Below are 20,126 nucleotides of genomic sequence, written 5' to 3' on the forward strand. Positions count from 1 at the left end.
ATGGTGAGTCTAATCTTCACGCCTTGCCTCTGTAAGGGAGGTTGATGGGGAAGCAGCCAGGCCATCACTAGTTCATAGGGATGAGCATGCAAGTCTGAAACTGCTAGAAGCTTATAGCTTCAGGTAGAAAAGAGCTCATTTTTGTGACACCCAGAGTCTGCCTTCTGCTAGGATCTGCCAGCTTGCCTAGCAGCGGGCTCTAGGGTCTCAGAAAGATAAGCTGGTTACACCTCCGTTCTCAAGTTGGGTCTCTGCCTGCCTGTTCTGACAGTGTTACTTAGGTATATACTTAATGTGATGTATATCTTTTTGTTGTTAATTCTCACCCAAGGATATTTTCCCATTGCTTTTAGAGTGGAGGGGAGTGGGGGTGGGGGCTGGGGAGGGAGGGGGAGAGAAACATGGATATGAGAAACACTAGAGGCCTGGTGCATGAAATTCGTGCATGGGCAGGTGTGTCCCTCAGCTCAGCCTACACCTTCTCCAATCTGGGACCACTCGAGGATTGTCCAACCACGGATTGGGCCTAAACGGGCAGTCGGACATCTCTCTCACAATCCAGGACTGCTGGCTCCCAACTGCTCACCTGCCTGCCTTCCTGATTGCCCCTAACCACTTCTGCCTGCCAGCCTGATCACCCCCAAACCACTCTCCTGACAGCCTGATTGATGCCTAACTGCTTCCCTGCCAGCCTGTTTGCCCTTAACTGCCCTCCTCTGCAGGCCTGGTCACCCCTAACTGCCCTCCCCTGCAGGCCTGCCCCCCCTCCCCCCCAACTGCCCTTCCCTGCAGGCCCAGTCACCCCCAACTTCCCTCATCTGCCAGCCTGGTCATCCCTAACTGCCCTCCCCTGCAGGCTTCATCGCCCCCAACTCCCCTGCTGGCCTGATCACCTATAACTGCCTTCCCTTGCAGGCCTGGTCCCTCCCAACTGCCCTCCCCTGCTGGCCATCTTGTGGCAGCCATCTTTGACCACATGGGGGCAGCCATCTTTTGTGTTGGAGTGATGGTCAATTTGCATATTAATCTTTTATTAGATAGGATTGGCTGCCTCCTGCATGCCTCCTACTAGGGATCAAGCCTGCAACCCAGGCATGTGCCCTGACCCAGGATATAACCAGAGACCTTTTGGTGCATGGGGCGATTCTCAATCAACTGAGCCACACTGACCAGGGCTAAACACATTTTAAAATTATGGTAAAATGTATAACAAAAATTTACCATCTTAACCAATGTTAAGTGTGCAGTTTGTACAATTCAGTATAGTGTTAACTATATTTACATTGTTGTGCAACAGATCTCTAGAACGTTTTTATCTTGCAAACCTGAAAATATCTATTGAACAACTCCCCATATCTTCCTCTCCCGTGGATTTGTGCCTTTAAAAAAATGGAAGCCCAGCCAGCGTGGCTCAGTGGTTGAGCATCGACCTATGAACCAGGAGATCACGGTTCGATTCCCTGTCAGGGCACATGCCCGGGTTGTGGGCTCGATCCCCAAGATGGGACATGCAGGAGGCAGCTGATCAATGATTCTCTCTCATTGATGTTTCTATTTCTCCCTCTTACTCTCTGAAATCAATAAAAAAATATTTTAAAAAATAATTAAAAAAAAAAAGGGAAAGTCACACAGTTCTTGAAACCTTTCACCAACATGTGCTTATTTCCACCTAAACTTTTAGATTTTTAGGCCCCAACTCCATGCCATTGTAATCCCAAACTATATCCTATAAATGATTTCAAATAGCAAAGAATCTAAAGGATCACATTTTTCTGGAATGGAATAAAGAGTTTTGAAATGAAATAAATTCATGCCATACATGAAATGGTGATCATTTTATTATTAGGGCTCAAAATACTTCCTGGAGCTGCAGTTTGCTTAAGGAAGTGCATTCTCAAGTCTGACGGGGCCCCAGCTCACAAGGCAGACCTACAGCTGATGGACTGTCTAGGGTTTTGTCCAGCCCAGCTCTGCCCCATGGCTGAACTGTTGCTGAGCAGAAACAGTTTGCACAGGGCTGTTCAGTTCGGATCTATTTGCCCAGTGCTCTGGGCCATGAGAAACTGTGTAAAGAGCCTCTGTGGGAGAATACCAGTGTAGATGGAAAAGGGGTGTCCTCTGTTGGGATCCTAAAGGAGACCTACAGGCTGGCTTTGTTACTGTTGACTGGGAAATACCTTGTTTTGTGTGTAAAACTCTGCGCTCTAATTTGCATCAAGTGTTGGAAAAGAGTACATATATTCTAAATCATTTTCTTTTCTCCCCTTGCAGGAAGTGCTCAAATCTCTCTCTCTCTCTCTCTCTCTCTCTCTCTCTCTCTCTCTCTCTCTCACACACACACACACACACACACACACAGAAAGAGGAAACAGTTGGATTGGAACTTAGAAGTCATGTGACTGATGACTAAGTTGACTCTTTCCTACGTACTGAAAGGGAAGAAGAGCCTGAGGATGAGTTGCTGGTTCTCCTTGCATTTGTCAAGTTTGGGAGCTATTAAATCATGTTCCCACTTATGCTTTTTTCCACCCTGTTTTCTTCCACGTTGCCTGAATCCGGGGAGCAGCACTGGATCTGCAACTCCTCTGATGTGAGCCTTTGGTACACCTACTGCGGTAAGTGCACAGCAACCAGTAGTTGTAGTGCCAACTATTTCGAGGGTGTGTTTTCACAAGAACCTCATTCTGCTGTGGCGGGGACTCAGGAAGCGTCGTGTGTTCCAGCTGCTGCCGGCAGCAGGAGTGATGGCTGATGATTTCCCTGTGTGGGTTATCCCGATCCTTCACAGGCCTCACCAGTCTCTCAACTGTTGTTCTTGACCTCCAAGTGCTTCTGTGGTTAACTTTCTCCACCTTGAGCCTCGCTTCAGATTCCTCCCCGTTTTGGCAGAACTGTCTGCTTCTGAGCTTTTGCGTCCAGCCCCCAAGACTAGTTCCTCTTGACAAGGAAGCACAGTCCCAGGTGCCTCCTGGAACGGATTATTGTGGCCAGCGATTTTCAACCGCTGCACCACAATAATTTTTAAAACATGCAACACCTGGCTATTTAGTCAGGGGCACGGACGGACCTCTTTTCCCTTACTGTCAAATAAAGTGACACCAGCCAACACAACAATAGCCTTTTGGTGTGAATGAATAAAAATTATACCTTTTCTTTCTTGTCGGATCAGCAAACAATATATTTCTTGATGGGCTGCAGCATTTTAATCTGTAAAATGAAAGTGATTTTAGAACCTATCTGAGGTAAAATTTTTTAACACAGAGCCACGTAGAAACAGTCTTGACTACTTTTTAAAAAAACCAGCCATACCCTAATGCTGTGCACTGGTCTAATCACTGCCCTACCCAGACCGCTTTGTCTGAAAGCACACCTTCAGGGCTTGGCCACTGTCTTTCTTCGGTGCTTTCCACTGCCTTGCTCGCCACGGGTTGGATATAATATCAGGAAGGTTGAAAGAGAGGCTTGCCAAAATATTAGTTCTTTGAGATTCTTTTGGGAAAGGGGGTTTATGGTTTAATCATTTGGGAGACAATTACAAATGTCTGTTGAGTTCCAAGAAGTTCTGCGAAGAAGAAACCTATTTAATCTCCAGGTTTCCAGTTTTATTTTATTTCACTTTTTGAGTGTGTTGACTATCCTGAGAAATACACTCTGGCAAACTCTAATAGACGTTACTTCCGGGGAGTTAGCATAATTGACAGGTGTAAGAGCAAGACCAATCACCTTCGTGGGTTGTGCTGAATTCCCTCTCAACTTGGCTCTGGAATTTCTCCATCCTACAAGATCAGTGTCCATTCCCCCTTCCAAAAAGGCTCCTCCGTCCACTAGGCCCTACATGTTGACATGCCACCTTCTCTGTGCTAAGTTTCAGGGGGCCTTTGTTTATATACCATTTCATATTATAATTAGCTTTTAAGCTCCTAGTATCAATAATTTGATTTGTCTTTTAAAAAATATTTTTATTGCCCTAACCGGTTTGGTTCAGTGGATAGAGCATTGGCCTGCAGCCTGAAGGGTCCCAGGTTCGATTCCAGTCAAGGGCATGTACTTTGGTTTCGGGCACATCCCCAGTAGGGGGTGTGCAGGAGGCAGCTGATTGATGTTTCTCTCTTATCGATGTTTCTAACTCTATCCCTCTCCCTTCCTCTCTGTAAAAAAATCAATAAAATATATTTTAAAATATTTTTATTGATTTTTAGAGAAAGGGAGAGGGAGAGAGAGAGAAACATCAATATGAGAGTGAATCAATGGACTGTGTCCTGCACATCCCCTATTGGGAATCTAGCCAATAACCCAGGCACATACCCTGACTGAGAATCAACCCGCAACCTTTTGGTGCATGGATGACACCCAACCAATTGAGCTGATTTGTCTTTTGATTTTTTTTTTTTTTTTCAGAGAGGAAGGGAGAGGGAGAGGGCGAAGTAGAAACATCAATGATGAGAGAATCACTGATCAGCTGCATCCTGCACATCCCCTACTGGGGATCGAGCCCACAACCCAGACATGTGCCCTTAACCGGAATTGAACCCGGAATCCTTCTGTCCACAGGCCAACGCTCTATGCACTGAGCCAAACCAGGTAGGGCTGTCTTTTGATTTAAAAAAAAAAAAGTTTGTATTGATTTTTAGAGCATGAGGAAGGGAGTGACAGCAAGAAAGAAACATTGATTGAGGATCCAGCCTGAAATCCGGCCATGTGCCCTGATTGGTAATCGAACTGTGATCTCCTGGTTCATAGATGGACCGAAGCTCAACCTCTGAGCCACGCCAGCTGGGCTAAGCAGATGGTTGTACAAATGATTACTTATTCACGTCCCATACTAGTTTTAGGTCTGCTCCAACTTCCTATTTCTTCAGTCCTTTTGGGACCCTCCCCCCCTTGGAAAATTTGGGCATCTGGACGCATGAATTAACCTCTTCCCTCCCGAGTGAAGCTGGAGGCAACGGGATTCTTCTCCTGTCTTCGCTGTGCCAGGCTCAGGATCTCTGTTGAGGGGGTGTCCCCAGTCTCCCTACCAACTTCAGTGAGTCTGGATTGGAGTTCTCCTGGGTCACAGGAAACTTCTGATTAGTTTCTGATTTCTCACAAAGGGAACTTGCCCACGAACTGTTGCTGAATTCGAAGTTTGTGGGGGAAAGAAGGGTCTTGGAATTCCTACTCCGCCATCGGGCGATGCCCCTCCTCTGGAGAGGGAGATATTTCTAACCACCATTAGTTTTTCTCATTATACAATTTTAATACTAAAGGCATCATTTGGGGGGTGAATTTCAGAATATTTTACTTTGTTGGAAATAATGTATTGACATTATCTTCATTCCATTTAGATAACGTGAAATATCCCATTTCAGTAAGAATTGAACCCTGTGTAGAATTGAAGGGAAGCAAAGGATATTTGCATATTTCCTACATTCCAAGTAAGTCCAAAGTTTTGTTAATGTACATCAGTTAAAAGAACCCAAGCGATATCAATGACAAATGATGGTGTTCCAAATGTACATGTTTTAGTTTTCTGTTATTATGTAACAAATGACCACATCTTAATATCTCAAAACAGTACCCATTTACTGTCTCACAGTCTTGGTGTGGCAGTAACCTGGGTGTGGCTTTGCCGTGCCTGCTTCAGGATCTCGCACCAGGTTGCAGTCAAGCTATCTGCCAGGACTGGGGTCTCTTCTGAAGGCTCAATTAGGGAAGGATTATCTGCAGTTCTCATGTGATTTTTGACAGGATTCAGTTCCTGTCTGACTGCTGGCTTTTTCACTATGGCTTCTTGCTTCATCAAAACCAGCAAAGGGGACAGTCAGCTAACAAGATAGAAGTCACAATCCTGTGTAGCCTAATCATGGTAGTGCCACTCTATCAACTTGGCTTTATCTATTTGTTAGAAGCAAGTCACTAGGCTCACACTCATGGGGAAGAGATTACATAATGGTAGGGAGGGGAAAAGTGGAAATAATATGAGACTTCTAACAATCTATTAGGCACTCGTATATCAGTCATTAGCTATTCAACTGATAAATAAAGTTAGGTTTCCACTAATTAAAGATCTGTGTATGAGTAAGCCAGGACATTTTTTTCCTAAAGGTGACCCTTCTAAAAACAATATGATGATGGGATAAAAAAAAGACAATGTTTTTTGTTTGTGTTGTCTTGTTTTTCCTCTCTATAATTTTACTTGTCATCAGCTTAGTAAAAAATAAATTGGGTGATGGTTATAGCATCAGGCTGGATCCAAGTGTTTGGGAAAACACAAAAACCTTTATCCTCTCTCACCAGGCAGCTTCGTTGTGTGAAGCCCTAGAATCCCAGGACACTTCAGTTCTCGTCATCATCCTCACCATTACTGTTTATCATCACCAACATTCTAGCTTGTGTTTGGAGCTTATTGTTTACTAAGTTCTTTTACATATGTAAGCTTAAATAAAGATTTCCCTGGTTTTAGTTCTCCAGCATATAAGAAAGAGGTAGCTGAGAACCCAGAAATAATAGACAATAAACTTGTGCTTTACTATTTCTGAAATTAATTGTTCAACCTGCACTTGGACACTTGGTTTCTGTATTCATTTAGTCATTGAAAAATGCATAGTATATTTCAAGTATTGTGATAGGTACTGTGAATTCATTGATAAATAAAACATTCACTTGACCTTCAAGAATCTTCCTGGGCAATAGGAGGGGCATACCTATAGATAATATGGCATGGTAAGTGAAGTGACAGTAAAGAGGCCGAGTGATAACACAGAGCAAAGAGCAATCAACTCTATTCACTACATGGTCTTGGCCAAGAGTAAAAAATATTTTTTACCCCTAAATTTTTGCCTGGCTAAGGCTCTACAATTTTTTCTTCTTTTCTCAGGTTTTGTTTTCTGGTCTATGTGATGTGTGCTCACCCCTAGATGTTTGGCAGAAGTGATTATATATGACATAATGAGTGACCTAATTTTCAAGCAAACCTCTTGTCCTTACACACAGGAAACGAGCTCTTCAATTTCTGCCCACATCCATGTTTTTGGAGAGGTTCAGGCTAATGTCCATGGACTGGACCATGGGACCACAGTTAGAAGCAGACCCTGTTATGTTCTTTATACTCTACCCCGTAGTAGAGAAGTAGAGACAAATTAGGAAGTTTGGTGGTACCTTAGGCTTAGAGTAATGAGGGCCTTCATTAAAACTGTGGCAATGGAGCTGAAATGGAGACTAGTAAAATTACTGGGATTAGGAATTCTAGTGCTGATTTGCTGATGAAGATGAGGAAATCAATTTAGGATCTATAGGGTGAGATGGTGAGCAACATTTGACTAGAGATATCGAATGCATATATGAGACAGTGTTTAGGAGAAAGGTTGAGACTAAAGAGGATGATTTAGGAATTATTATCCTACTAGAGGCCCGGTGCATGAAATTCATGCACTGGGTGGGGGAATCCCTTAGCCCTCAGCCCGGCCTGGGCTCTCTTGCAGTCCGGGAGCCCTTGGGGGTTGTTCGACTGCCAGTTTAGGCCCGCTCCCCATGGGTGTCTGCCCCCTGCTGGTCAGTGTGTCATAGCAACCGGTCGTTCTGCTGTTCAGTCGATTTGCATATTAGCCTTTTGTTATATAGGATGTGGCACTTAAAGCCAAGGAGAGTGTGCAGAGTAAATATTGAGGAAAACTGAGGATAGAAACCTTAGGTAGGAGAATAAATGAACTAGACTGAGGAGTCAGAGAGGCTGAAGGACAACCAGAAGAGAGTGGGAGCACTGATACCAAACCAAGGAGAGAGCTTTGAGGAGGAGCTGGCAGCTCTGTTACCCATAGTCCAATTCAAGTTAAGGTTGGAAAACTTTTCCTCTGGTTATGGCTACAATGAACCCTGGTGACCTTATTAGGAAAATATTTTCAATGAGATGGTGGCTACAATAAACTATTTTCATTATAAAAAAATTGTACATCTTTTCCAGTTGGGCCAACTGAATAATATAAAAATTGAGCAAAATGCATTGTTTACTGGCTTTTCTCAGGTTAATTGATAATAGGGATACCATGAGGAAATAATAAATGGCTCATACACCTAATTTTTAATCAAAAGGTTTAATTTTATCCTCTAAGAAATCTGTCATCAAAATTACTAAAAAGTGGGCATGAGTTGATTATCATTATTTCCTTTCTTTTCTTTGAACTTCTAGCAGAATTGTAACTAGAACAGAAAATTTTATATCTTCATTTGATAGTTTTCTAAAAAAATAATTTTCTCTAGTTTTAGGCATAGCATATAATTCTTACTGTGGAATAGTCTATTTGATTACAATCCACTAGTTACCCTCTCAAAACTACAGTTTTCTCATCTACAGAATAAGGATCACAATACCCACATTATAGGTAGTTGTGATGATTAAATGAAATAATGTTGCAAAAGCACAGGACATATTTTAAGTATATAATAAATATTAATTACTAGTGGCCCGGTGCATGAAATTCGTGCACATTAAAGGGGATTAATTAGAGGAAATAATTTAATATTGCTATTTGCCCTTTCCCTATATAATAGAAGTGTCAGAGATGAAAGAAAATTAGTAAAATGTATATGAAAACCTTCCTCCTGTCAGAATCTGGGGCGCACCATGGGACCCAGAGTCAAGTCCCTGCCCACCCACATGCACCTCAAAATTGCATGAGACCCAGACCTGGCTGGCCCCCGTCCCCATTGGGCTAGATCCAGACCTGGCCAGTCCCACCTTGTCAAGCCCCGCCAGGCAGGGGATGTAGCCTCAGGTCCCCTGGCCCGGCGCCAGGATGGGGGGCGTGGCCTGAGGTCCCCCAGCCCAGACCGGGGCAGGGGGCATGCCTTGAGGTCCCCCGTCAAGTCCCGCCAGGTGGGGAGCATGGCCTGAGGTCCCCTGTCAAGCCCCGCCAGGCAGGAGGGCGCAGCCTCTGGTCCCCTGGCCTGGCACTGGGAGGGGGGCACAGCCTCAGGTCCCCAATAAAGCTCCGCTGGGCAGGGGGTGCGGCCTGAGTTCCCCCGACCCAGCACTGGGGGTGCATCTTGAGGTCTCCCGTCAAGCCCTGCTGGGTGGGGAGCATGGCCTGAGGTCCCCTGTCAAGCCCCGCCAGGCAGGGGGGTGCAGCCTCAGGTCCCCTGGCCCGGTGCTGGGGCAGGGGGCATGGCCTGAGGTCCCCCGTCAAGCCCCACCTGGTGGGGGGCGCGGCCTGAGGTCCCCCAGCCTGGTGCTGGGGCGGAGGGAGCAGCCTGAGGAACCCTAGCCCAGCATCAGGACGGGAAGCGCACCTTGAGGTCCCCCATCAAGCCCCACCGGGCGGGGGGGCATGGCCTCAGGTCACCTGGCCTGCCTCCAGGGTCGGGGGCGTGGCCTGAGGTCCCCTGTCAAGCCCTGCCGGGTGGGGGATGCAGCCTGAGGTTCCCTGTCAAGCCCTGCTGGGTGGGGTGTGTGGCCTGAGGTCCCCCAGCCTGACCTCAGGGCAGGGGGCGTGGCCTGAGGTCCCCTGTCAAGCCCCACAGGGGTGGGGGAGGGCGTAGCCTCAGGTCCCTGCTGATTGCTCGTTAAGGCTCCTTATGGGAACTTGGCCTCAGTTGTGGGTGCACCCATCTTTGTGACAGAGTGATGGTCAATTAGCATATTCCCTCTTTATTAGATAGGATTATTTATAAAATAATCTCTTATTTGAGGGACTAATGGGATTTTTTTTTTCTTTTAAAGGAAGAGACATGAAAAATTTATATTTCAATCTGTATTTATCTTTTAACACCATGAATTTTCCGATGCGCAAAGAAGTCATTTGCCGAGGATCTGATGATGATTATTCTTTTTGTAGAGCTCTAAAGGGAGGTAAGCATTTAATCTATATTACTCTCAGAATAAAATATAAGAGTTTATGAGAATGTTATGAAAATTAAATACACTGAAAATGTGAAGTTCCTTTTCTGATAATAACTCTTTATTCCCATTAAAAATTTTTACTTTTAGCAGTTTGAACAACATTTTATAATTATGTTATTGAGTTATTATTAAGATGACACTTGCGTGTGTTTGCAAGGATATTAGAATTTTTTCCTTGTTCAGATAGTATTTGTATATTTACCCTCGGTTATGGTTCTCTTTTTCTAAACATTACATTTTTCATGGAATCTTACTCGATTTTGCTGCAGAGCTACCTTCAGTGTTCTTTATACTCTACCTCAGAAGAAGGGAAGTGGAGACAAATTAGGAAGTTTGGTGGTACCTTAGGCTCAGAGTAATGAGGGCCTGCATTAATATTGTGGTAATGGAGATGAAATGGAGACTAGTAAGATTTATTGGGATTGGGAATTCTAGTGCTAAAGAAGGGGCAAATTTTTAAAGATAATGAGTTCTGATCTGGGTATGTTGAGCTTTAAGGTAATTTTGGGACATTCAAATAAACATGTCCATTTGGCAGCTGATATATGGGCCCAGAACTGAGGACATTCTGATTTAAGAAACACAGATGCTGCCTGACTGGTGTGGCTAAGTTGGTTGAGTGTCGACCCATGCACCAAGAGGTCGCCGGTTCGATTCCCCATCCGAGCACATGCCTAGGGTTACAGGCTTGATTCCTACCAGGGGGTGTGCAGGAGGCAGCCGATCCTTATGCTATTTCTCTCATCAATGTTTCTATCTCTCTCTCTCTCTACCTTCCTCTCTCTTTAAAATCAATTAAAAATATTTTTAAAAATCTTCATAAATTAAAAAAAGAAAAAAAAAAAAGAAACATCATGAGACCCTTGAAAGTTTGGGACTCGAATTAATATCAGATATATCTACTTTTAAAATAACTGTCCTTCTCTATTATACCCTGCTAAAGGAGCAGTAGTATTAAATATGCGCATATATTACTAGGAATGAAGCATAGTAGCACTCGCTTGTTCCTCACTCATTCACCATTGAGACCAGTGGGCCTTAAAAGTTTGCATCTACTCATGCTGGTCCTGAGAGAGGCTTGTGCGGGCAGAGGGGCCACAGGAGAAGGGGAGCCAGGGGATAAGACTTACTGTTTCTCTACAATTTTGTTTGGACTACGGCTGCTGCCAGTAGTAGAAGTGTCAAAGGAGAATGCTGTACTACCAAAAAAGTCACTTAGTGATGTCCCCGTTTTTTGTGTTTTGTTTGCAGAGACTGTGAATACATCAGTGCCATTCTCCTTCAAGGGCATCCTGTTCTCTAAGGTATTGTCCAAGAGTCATTTTGTCCTTTCTTCATTTTTGGCAGTAACAGATGTGTGAAGAATTTAAACAAGCAGTTTGCAACTTCTAAAAATCGATATTCAAAATTTTTCCTCTACTTTTATTTGCTGTTGGGTATTTTGCCATTTCTTCTTTCTGAAGAATATGGAAATATAAAAAAAAAGTTACATGAAAGAAAGCTCGTTTTCACATCATGTTTTTTCCTCTAACATACACGGCTAGAAGTAATGCAAATGCTCACTATTAATATGTTGAATGACTTCTGGGTGAAAGCATTGTAAGAATTCTGTAGCTGCCTCTATGAAGAATAACCATGTGCTTTTATTTTTTTATTTTTTAATATATATTTTATTGATTTTTTACAGAGAGGAAGGGAGAGGGATAGAGAGTTAGAAACATCGATGAGGGAGAAACATCGACCAGCTGCCTCCTGCACACCCCCCACTGGGGATGTGCCCGCAACCAAGGTACATGCCCTTGACCGGAATCGAACCCGGGACCCTTCAGTCCACAGGTCAACGCTGTATCCACAGAGCCACACCGGCCAGGGCACCATGTGCTTTTAGATGTTTGCATTAGATACCTAGCAATGAAAATTTTGCACATTCCACTTTGGGTGAATATTTAAAAATAAACTTTAACAATGCATATTCTTTACTGATTACAAATGACATTTAATGTTTGAAAATCTCATAGGTTAGTCTCAAAAGTTGTTAAAAAACATTCTCATACTTGGGAAATAAATTAGTTTTATTTGAGTCTGCTGAATTAAAAAACATAAAATTTCATCTCATTAGAAAACTGAGAAAGTGATAACCAATCCAATTTAAATGACTTCCTCCTAGTAATAAAAAAAGTCTTCCAAAATAGAAGCACATAACATTTATATTACTTGTGTTTCTTATTCCTCATTTTAGGGAAAATACAGATGTGTTGTGGAAGCCATCACTGGGAATACTGAAGAAATGCTCTTTTGTTTGAATTTTACCATCATACACCACCCTGCTTTCAATTAGAATAAATCTAATGTGCCAGGACTGACTGCAGACCCCGAGTGATGGATGAATGGATTAGTCGGACACTCGTTTCTGTGAAAGAGAGGCTAAGGGACTGCTTGGCTATAGGCACCAAACAGCCCCACTTGCCTGCCTCCTTAGGCTTTTATTGTAACAACAGCTTGAACTCAAATTAACCTCTAGATACAATCAGCAGGGTGAGTATCCTTGAGAAAGCATATGCTTCTACAAGGTCGTGTCTTTAAAGACTAAATATAGAGATTCCAGTAAAACACCCAGGGGCTCGGACTTATTTGGAAAAGTCAAGGTAGGGGCTGCCGTCTTCAGCAAGGTCCCCCTAGAGGCTCCTGACCTTTCTGAGAACCCTCCTTACAGACTTTCCAACCAAGTCTTGTGCTTTCCCACATAGTATATATTTTTTTCAAGGATTTTATTCTTCACTTATTTATTTATTTTTTGCACAGTGTATTAGTTTGCTAGGGCTGCCATAACAAATACCACAGAGTGGGTAGCCTAAACAATAGAGATTGATTTTCTCATGGTTCTGGAGGCCAGAAATCTGAAGTCCGTGTTGGTGGATTTGGTTCCTTCTGAGGCCTCTCTCTTTATTTTTTAAAATTTAAATTCTTTATTGTTAAAAGCATTACATACTAGTATGTCTCCTTTTTCCCCCATTGACCTCTCCTCAGTCACTCCCACCCCCCAGTACATGCCCTCACCCCCCTACTATCTGTGTCCATTGGTTATGCTTATATGCATGCATACACGTCCTCTGGTTGATCTCTTACGCCACCCTTTTTAACCTCCCCTGCTTTTCCTCTGAGGTTTGACAGACTGTTCGATGCTTCTGTGTCTCTGAATCTATTTTTGTTCATCGGTTTATGTTGTTTATTATATTCCACAAATGAGTGAGATCTTGTGATATTTATCTTTCTCCGACTGGCTTATTTAGCTTAACATAATGCTCTCCAGGTCCATCCATGCTGATGCAAATGGTAGAAGTTCCTTCCTTTTTACAGCAGCGTAGTATTCCATTGTGTAGATGTACCACAGTTTTTTAATCCACTCATCTGCTGATGGGCACTTAGGCTATTCCAAATCTTAGCTATTGTAAATTGTGCTGCTATGAACACAGGGGAGCATATATCCTTTCTGATTTCTTGGGATATATTCTTAGAAGTGGGATTATTGGGTCAAATGGGAGTTCCATTTTTAAATTTTTGGGGAAACTCCATACTGTTCTCCACAGTGGCTGCACCAGTGAGGCCTCTCTCTTTAGATTGTAGATAATCTTCTCCCTGTGTCTTTACACGGTGTCCCTCTGTGTGTGTGTCTTAATCTCCTCTTCTTTTAAGGACACCAAGTCATATCAGATTAGGGTCCACCTGTATGACCTTAGTCACCTTTTTAAGACCCTATCTCCAAATCCAGACACATTTTGAGGTACTGGGGGATAGGGCTTCAGCATATGATTTGGGGGGCGGGGGCATGATTCAGCCCATAAAACACAGGTAATGAAATCTCTTGAATTGGCCGACCTTTCTCCATTTCCTGCCTCTGCTCTGGGGCAGGTGACAGCATCGCCCCCTGGCTGATCTTCCCGCAGCTGGCCAGGGGCCTCAGGCCAAGTATTCTCCACAAAGGCAGTTATGGCTTTCAAATACAGGCCCAGTCACGTCACAAGGCCAATGGGACAGAAGGAAACAAGAACAAATAAGGGCCTTCCTGGGGCTTCTGATTCCTTTGGGATAATGCTGGGATCCTTGGAAGCCCTGCTGGGCCTTATCCATCCTTTCCCTCTCTAGCTGCATCTCCCACCACCCTCTTCTTGCCGTCTGTGTTCCAGAATATGCCACCGTCCCTCCCACTCCAGAGCCTTCGTCCACAGTTTTTTTTTATTGATTTATTTTTATTAAACTTATCGGGGGTAACTGCTTAATAGGCTCATATAGGTTTAAGGTGTGGATCTGTTACAAGATCTGTATATTGCACTGCACACCCACCACCCAAAGTCAAATCATCTTCAGAGACCATATATTAGGCCTCCTTCATCCCCCGGACATCACTCTTTCAATTCTTGTTTATTCCTGGTCTTTCATTGCTCAGAAAGAGTTAATGACTTAAAAAAAAAGAGTTAATAACTTGTAAAAATATTCCTTAGATATTAGCCTTGTGTTCTCTCTGTTGGAGTCGATTAGGGCTTTTAGCATAATTGCTTTTTGAATGTCTTCCCTGTCCTAACTGGCTTTGTGGATCTCAGATTTCAGTTCAGCCCCTACGTCCCACTATTAAGAAAACAGAAGTATATGGAGCCAAACTTTTCCCTGCACCCGAACAATTTCATGATCTCATGTTTCTCCTCTCAGCTCTCCCTGCCCTGTTCAAATAATTGGTTTCACCCTCCATTGAGCTTTACAAGAATTGTTCCTGGGGATTTCCATGCTGCCTGTGGAAGAGTAAATTTCATTTGTGAAGTTATCAAGTAATTGGCAGCTATTACATTGTGCTACCTCTCAGAAGTTATTTTATCCACTGAGCCAAACTAACTAGGGCTAGAAGTTATTTTAAAATGACACCCTTGGTTCTTTGTAGTTCTCACCTCTCCTCTAGTAAGTAAATGTAATTGTTTTTAGGAACCTCTTGAGCTACAATTTAAAGAAGTCCTGAAAATGGCACTTCTTTTAGAGTAGTTTGCAGCACCATCATAAGCCTATTATGGGAAACCCCACGGTGTGTGGACATAGCTGTTTGCCTCCCATTGACTGTTTCAGGAATGAAGAAAAGGGCCTGATTGTAAAGGTTCTCTTGGCGGCCCTGGGCAGCTGAGGCTGAGATCCCTGGACTGCAGAGCTGCACAGAGAGCTGCGGGGCCAGTTTCCGGATGAGCCCGAGGCCCCGATTCCCCAAAGCCGGGGCTGTTCTCCCTGAGACTGACCCTGGAGGCCAGAGGTGCAGGTCAGCCTCCCGCTTCCTCCCGCAGAGCTGTTAACATACGCCTGTCCTGATACCACTTTGAGATGAACACACTGAAAGCTTTTAGGTGACTTATTTGCTTTTGCTCTTTTTAATTTGAAATTGTTCTTCCTAGGGTGTCGACAAATTAAAAAACAACAACAGGTGGAAGGGTCTGCTAGCAGCTCTCTAAGTAAAACTTCTTTTCTTCATTTTAAAATGAGATTTGCTCCTTAGATTAATAAAAATCTTTGCTGGCCTGGCCAGCGTGGCTCAGTGGTTGAGCATCGACCTATGAACCAGGAGGTCAGGGTTTGATTCCAGGTCGGGGCACATGCCTGGGTTGGGGCCTCAATCCCCAGTGTGGGGTGTGCAGGAGGCAGCCAATCAATGATTCTTTCTCATCATTGATGTTTCTATCTCTTTCTCCCTCTCTGAATCAATAAAAATATATATTAAAAAAATCTTTGCTGGCCTCTTTAACAAAAATTAATGCATTTCATTGTATCAAGTTCACACAAGTGCATGAAATAACAAATAAAATTCCCCTTTTCATTTCTTTATACTGTTTCCTTAAAACCATTTTAATAATTTGGTATATGAATTTTCAGATTTTTGCTTCATATGTATATCATACTACATGTGCTATCTTTATATTCATGTATCTGCATATGTGTATTTCTAAATATGAAGTTGCTGTATACTGTTTTTAATTTGAATTTGGGAAATTCAAATCCAAGTCACTACATATATACTTCATTTTAAAAATGGCTGCATAATTTTCTTTTGTTTGGCTATACTGTAATTTAGTAACTAATTTTTTTATAGACTCTATAGTATAGGTTATAGTATAGATGTAGAACATAGTACTGACACAGGAACCGGTGAGCAGGAATTTTCCCCAGGGTCTTGTCTAACGGAATCTAAGAAAGAAGCCGAGGACCAGAGGCCTTCAAACAAGGCAGGAGTTTACTGCAAACAAACACAGGATTCCCGCTGGGGAGGGACATTCCAATGGGTTGCCCCAAGTATTCTGCTCTTCCCCTTATATCTGATAAGGGCCTGCTCTTTGTCTATCTGCGCCACTCTCTGATTGGTTCCTGGCCTTTTTGCAACATTGTTCTCTTTCATGTCCAAGAAAAAACATCCTGTTTCCTGCAAAACACATTCTTTGTTTGTTTCAGCTAGCAGCACAATTCCTCATTCTTCCACCCCTCACCCTAACTACCTAATCTACTTTAACTCCTTTCAGTACCTAACACTAGCTGTGATAAGATAGAAGTTTAATTTTTGATCACAGTACAGTGTGTGCCTAAGCAGCCCAGGGCTTGTCTGGAAGCTGGGATGTTGGGAGCCCAGAGTCCCCCTACCTTGGTTCCCCACCCCCTCATGCTGAGATGACCCTCTACCATATTCACATTCCAGCCAGTGGGAAGGAGAGAGAGGAAAAGTGGCACACCCACTCCTTTTAAGGGCATGACAGGAATTGCACTTAGTACTTTTACTAACCCTCTGACCAATCAGAACTTGTTCACATGGCCACACCTCCCTGTAAGGGAAGCTGGGAAAAGTAGGCTTTATTTTGGCCGACATATACCTAGCAATGAACCTGCAGATGTTACTATAGATAGAGTGAATGACACAGGGACCCCTAGTGGTCTATAGCAGAACACCTAACCTGGTTTGCAACAATGCACTAAGTAGTGTTATTATTTGACTAGAGGCCCGGTGCATGAAATTTGTGCATGGGTAGGGTCTCTAGACCTGGCTGGTGATCAGGGACTATCGGGGCCTTCCAACTGCCAGCCAGGGCCTTCCTTCCCTGGCTGCCGGCTGCCAGCTGGGGCCTTCCTTTGTTCTGCACCGCCCCCTTGTGGTCAGCACACATCATAGTGAGTGATCGAACTCCCAGTCGAACTCCCAAAGGGACAATTTGCATATTAGGCTTTTATATATATAGATTAGTATCTATCTACCCCACTACATCGTCATCTCTACAAGAGCAGGGACCATATCTGGTTTTGCTCACCGGTGTATCCTCATCATCTATCCCGGTGCCTGGTACATAGTAGGACCTTAATACAGGGGTGGGAAAAGTAGGTTAATAATAATAAGAAATAATACAATAATAAATGAATAAATCACAATAAGAATAAACTGTTTTGTGTACTCATAACTAAACCTACTTTTGCCAACCCCTGGAATACATATATTGGGTCTCTATTTTCGTTGTCTCACACTTGACACTCCGGCTAGACCAAACCACTTGTGCTTGCCTAGTAATGTATTAATTATCCATTAAAAAACATCTTGGCTAATATGGTAAGCAAACACAGTCATCGCACTGTTTTAATTTTTTTGATGACTTTTGAGATGATACATATTTCCATTTATATTTCTTGTTTTGAGATTTGATGTGACCAATTCTATCAACATCCCTTGAGGTGCATGAACAGTTCAGTCGCTGCCATAGATCGGAGTCAGGGGGTTCACTCAGGGCCTCGCTAGATGAGGAGTAGAATGGAGAGTGATGCTCGAAGGAGGGCATTCGTGGATTCTACCTGAGAGCAGTGTCTCACCCCTGAGTTTGCCACAGGGGTTGGGAATACAGTGTTAACGGTTACATTCTCTGTGTAGAATTTGTAGGGATGGAGTGATATTGTGACTTATAATAAGAAATATATATTTGTTCCTCATCACCCTTTCTGGCACCCTTTTAGAGCTTCTAAAATCCTTGGCACTTCTTAAATGATAAGAGCTATGATGATGTCTTGATTCTCATAACGAACACTTTGCAACTGAAAGGGTTAAAGAGAACAAAACGGGGCAGAGGAAACTTACTGTGCTTAGCAGAAAGCTTGCAGCCTTGAGCTCGGCATAGCCTAGATAACCACTAGACATCTGGCGCCGGGAGAAACCAAGGGCGTACGGGACAAGTCAAGCTCTGTACGTCAGCAGAACTGTGTGCAGCCAGCAGAGTTAATGAAACCCTGCCTCCCCCTTCAGTCACCGCTGATTCCTTTCTCGGACTCAGCCCACCTGTACCAGGTGCCTGAAATAAAAGTTCTTTTGGTACATTATGGCCTCATGTCATATGTGTGCGACCCCGGCCCACTCCGAACTTTCATCAACCACCCTTGAGTTTATGTTAGTGTGGTGGCTTTTGGAAAGCCCCTAAGTCCAGCAAACCAGTCATATGATTAGATTGGAACTTAAAAAAAATTATTTTTTAAATTTTATTTTATTAATTTCAGAGAGGAAGGCGGGGGGAGAGAGAAACATCAATGATGAGAGAGAATCACTGATTGGCTGCCTCCTTCAAACCCCCCACTGGGGATTGAGCCCGCAACCCAGGCATGTGCCCTGACCGGGAATCGAACCATGACCTCCTGGGTCATAGGTAGACGCTCAACCAAGGGAGAGGGTCTGGAGGTTGAATTGATCACTAAAGGCCAATGATTTAATCAGTTGTGCCTATGTAATGAAGCCTCTATAGAGCCACAAAAAGACAGGGTCTGGAGAGCTTCCAGGTTGGTGAGCCAGCATGTGCCACATGCTGGGCCCCCAGTTCCATGGGACAGAAGAAGCTCCTTTGTTTATCCCCTGCCCCATGTATCTCCGCTGGCTGTTGATTCGTATCCTTTTATTTTTATTTTATTATCATTTTTAATCCTCACCCGAGGATATTTTTCCATTGATTTTCAGAGAGAGTGGAAGAGAGAGCGAAAGACAGAGAGAAACATCGATGTGAGAGAAACACGTCGATTGATTGCCTCCTGCACGTGCCTTGACTAGGGCCCGGGCCGGGGAGGAGCCGATTTGTATCCTTTTATATCCTTTGTAATGAACTGGTCATGTAGTAAGAAAACTGGTTTCCTGAGTTTTGTGAACCACGCTAACAGATAAATTGAACCTAAGGAAGGGGTCATGGGAACTCTGATTTTTAGGCAGTGCGTCAGAAGCACCTGAACTTGTAATTGGCATCTGGAGTGGGGGCAGTCTCGGGGACTGAGCCCTTAATCTGTGGAATCTGATGCTGTCTCTAGGTGGATAGTGTCAGATTTGAGTTAAATTTGTGGGGCACTGGGTCCATGCCCTCAGAGAATTGAGTTAATTGCTTGGTTGTATAGGAAAACACACATATCATAGGTGGTATTTTACATTTCTATTTACGGAAATATCTAAGAGTTTTAGCACTCAGTAAAGATTAGTGTTGTATTGATAAGTGAATTAGTTTAATTAAGATGGTGTTAATGATGGCCAGCCTACCCATAATCACCCAACCACACCAACTACCACTGGGTACAGATGTTTTGCTTATCATATGTTAAGTGATAATAAGAACATAAAAACATAAAATATATTTAATAAGGATGCACTGAATGAAGCTATATGAAAAAATTAAAATATGTGAGGGTGGTGGGATTTAGATATTATACTCTTTTTAACATTATTATTTAAAAAATATGTTTTATTGATTTTTTTAGAGAGAGAAGGGAGAAGGTGAGATAGAAACATTGATGCCAGAGAAACATTGATCAGCTCCCTCCTGCACACCCCCTACTGGGTATCAAGCCTGCAACCGGGACATGTGCTCCAACTGGGAATCGAACCGGTGACCTCTTGGTTCAAAGGTTGGTGCTCAACCACTGAGCCACACTGTCCGGGCCTAACATTATTTTCTTAATATTGTTGTCGTATTGTTGCTAATGAAGCTAAATCATATTACCATTACTTCCACCAAACCATAACTACCAAAACCAATCCTGTTAGCAATGCCCTTTTAAAACTACATACGCCCTATAAGATATTATTGGTAAAAGAGAAAAGAAGAGGGGGCTGTCCTAAATATAAGCAAGTATGTGGCCACTGTGCGGAAGACACCTTTTCCTGTATAAGACTCACTTGTAATTCCCAAAGCCCAGAGAGGAAGCAATCATTCAAGGCAAAGGAAGTGAA

At 43.3% G+C, this 20,126-nt stretch overlaps 1 protein-coding gene across 1 annotated transcript; it reads left to right on the forward strand.

The window, feature by feature from the left end:
- Positions 1–414: 414 nt before the first annotated feature.
- Positions 415–15,710, forward strand: LY96 (lymphocyte antigen 96). The gene is made up of 5 exons (XM_079796498.1): positions 415–2,615; positions 5,328–5,417; positions 9,698–9,826; positions 11,129–11,181; positions 12,117–15,710. The coding sequence occupies exons 1-5, from the start codon at positions 2,504–2,506 to the stop codon at positions 12,213–12,215; spliced, it is 483 nt and encodes a 160-aa protein (XP_079652624.1). The 5' UTR covers positions 415–2,503; the 3' UTR covers positions 12,216–15,710.
- The last annotated feature ends 4,416 nt before the right edge of the window (positions 15,711–20,126 follow it).

This window comes from Cnephaeus nilssonii (genome assembly GCF_951640355.1).
Source record: "Cnephaeus nilssonii genome assembly, chromosome: 18".
Lineage (NCBI taxonomy): Eukaryota > Metazoa > Chordata > Mammalia > Chiroptera > Vespertilionidae > Cnephaeus > Cnephaeus nilssonii.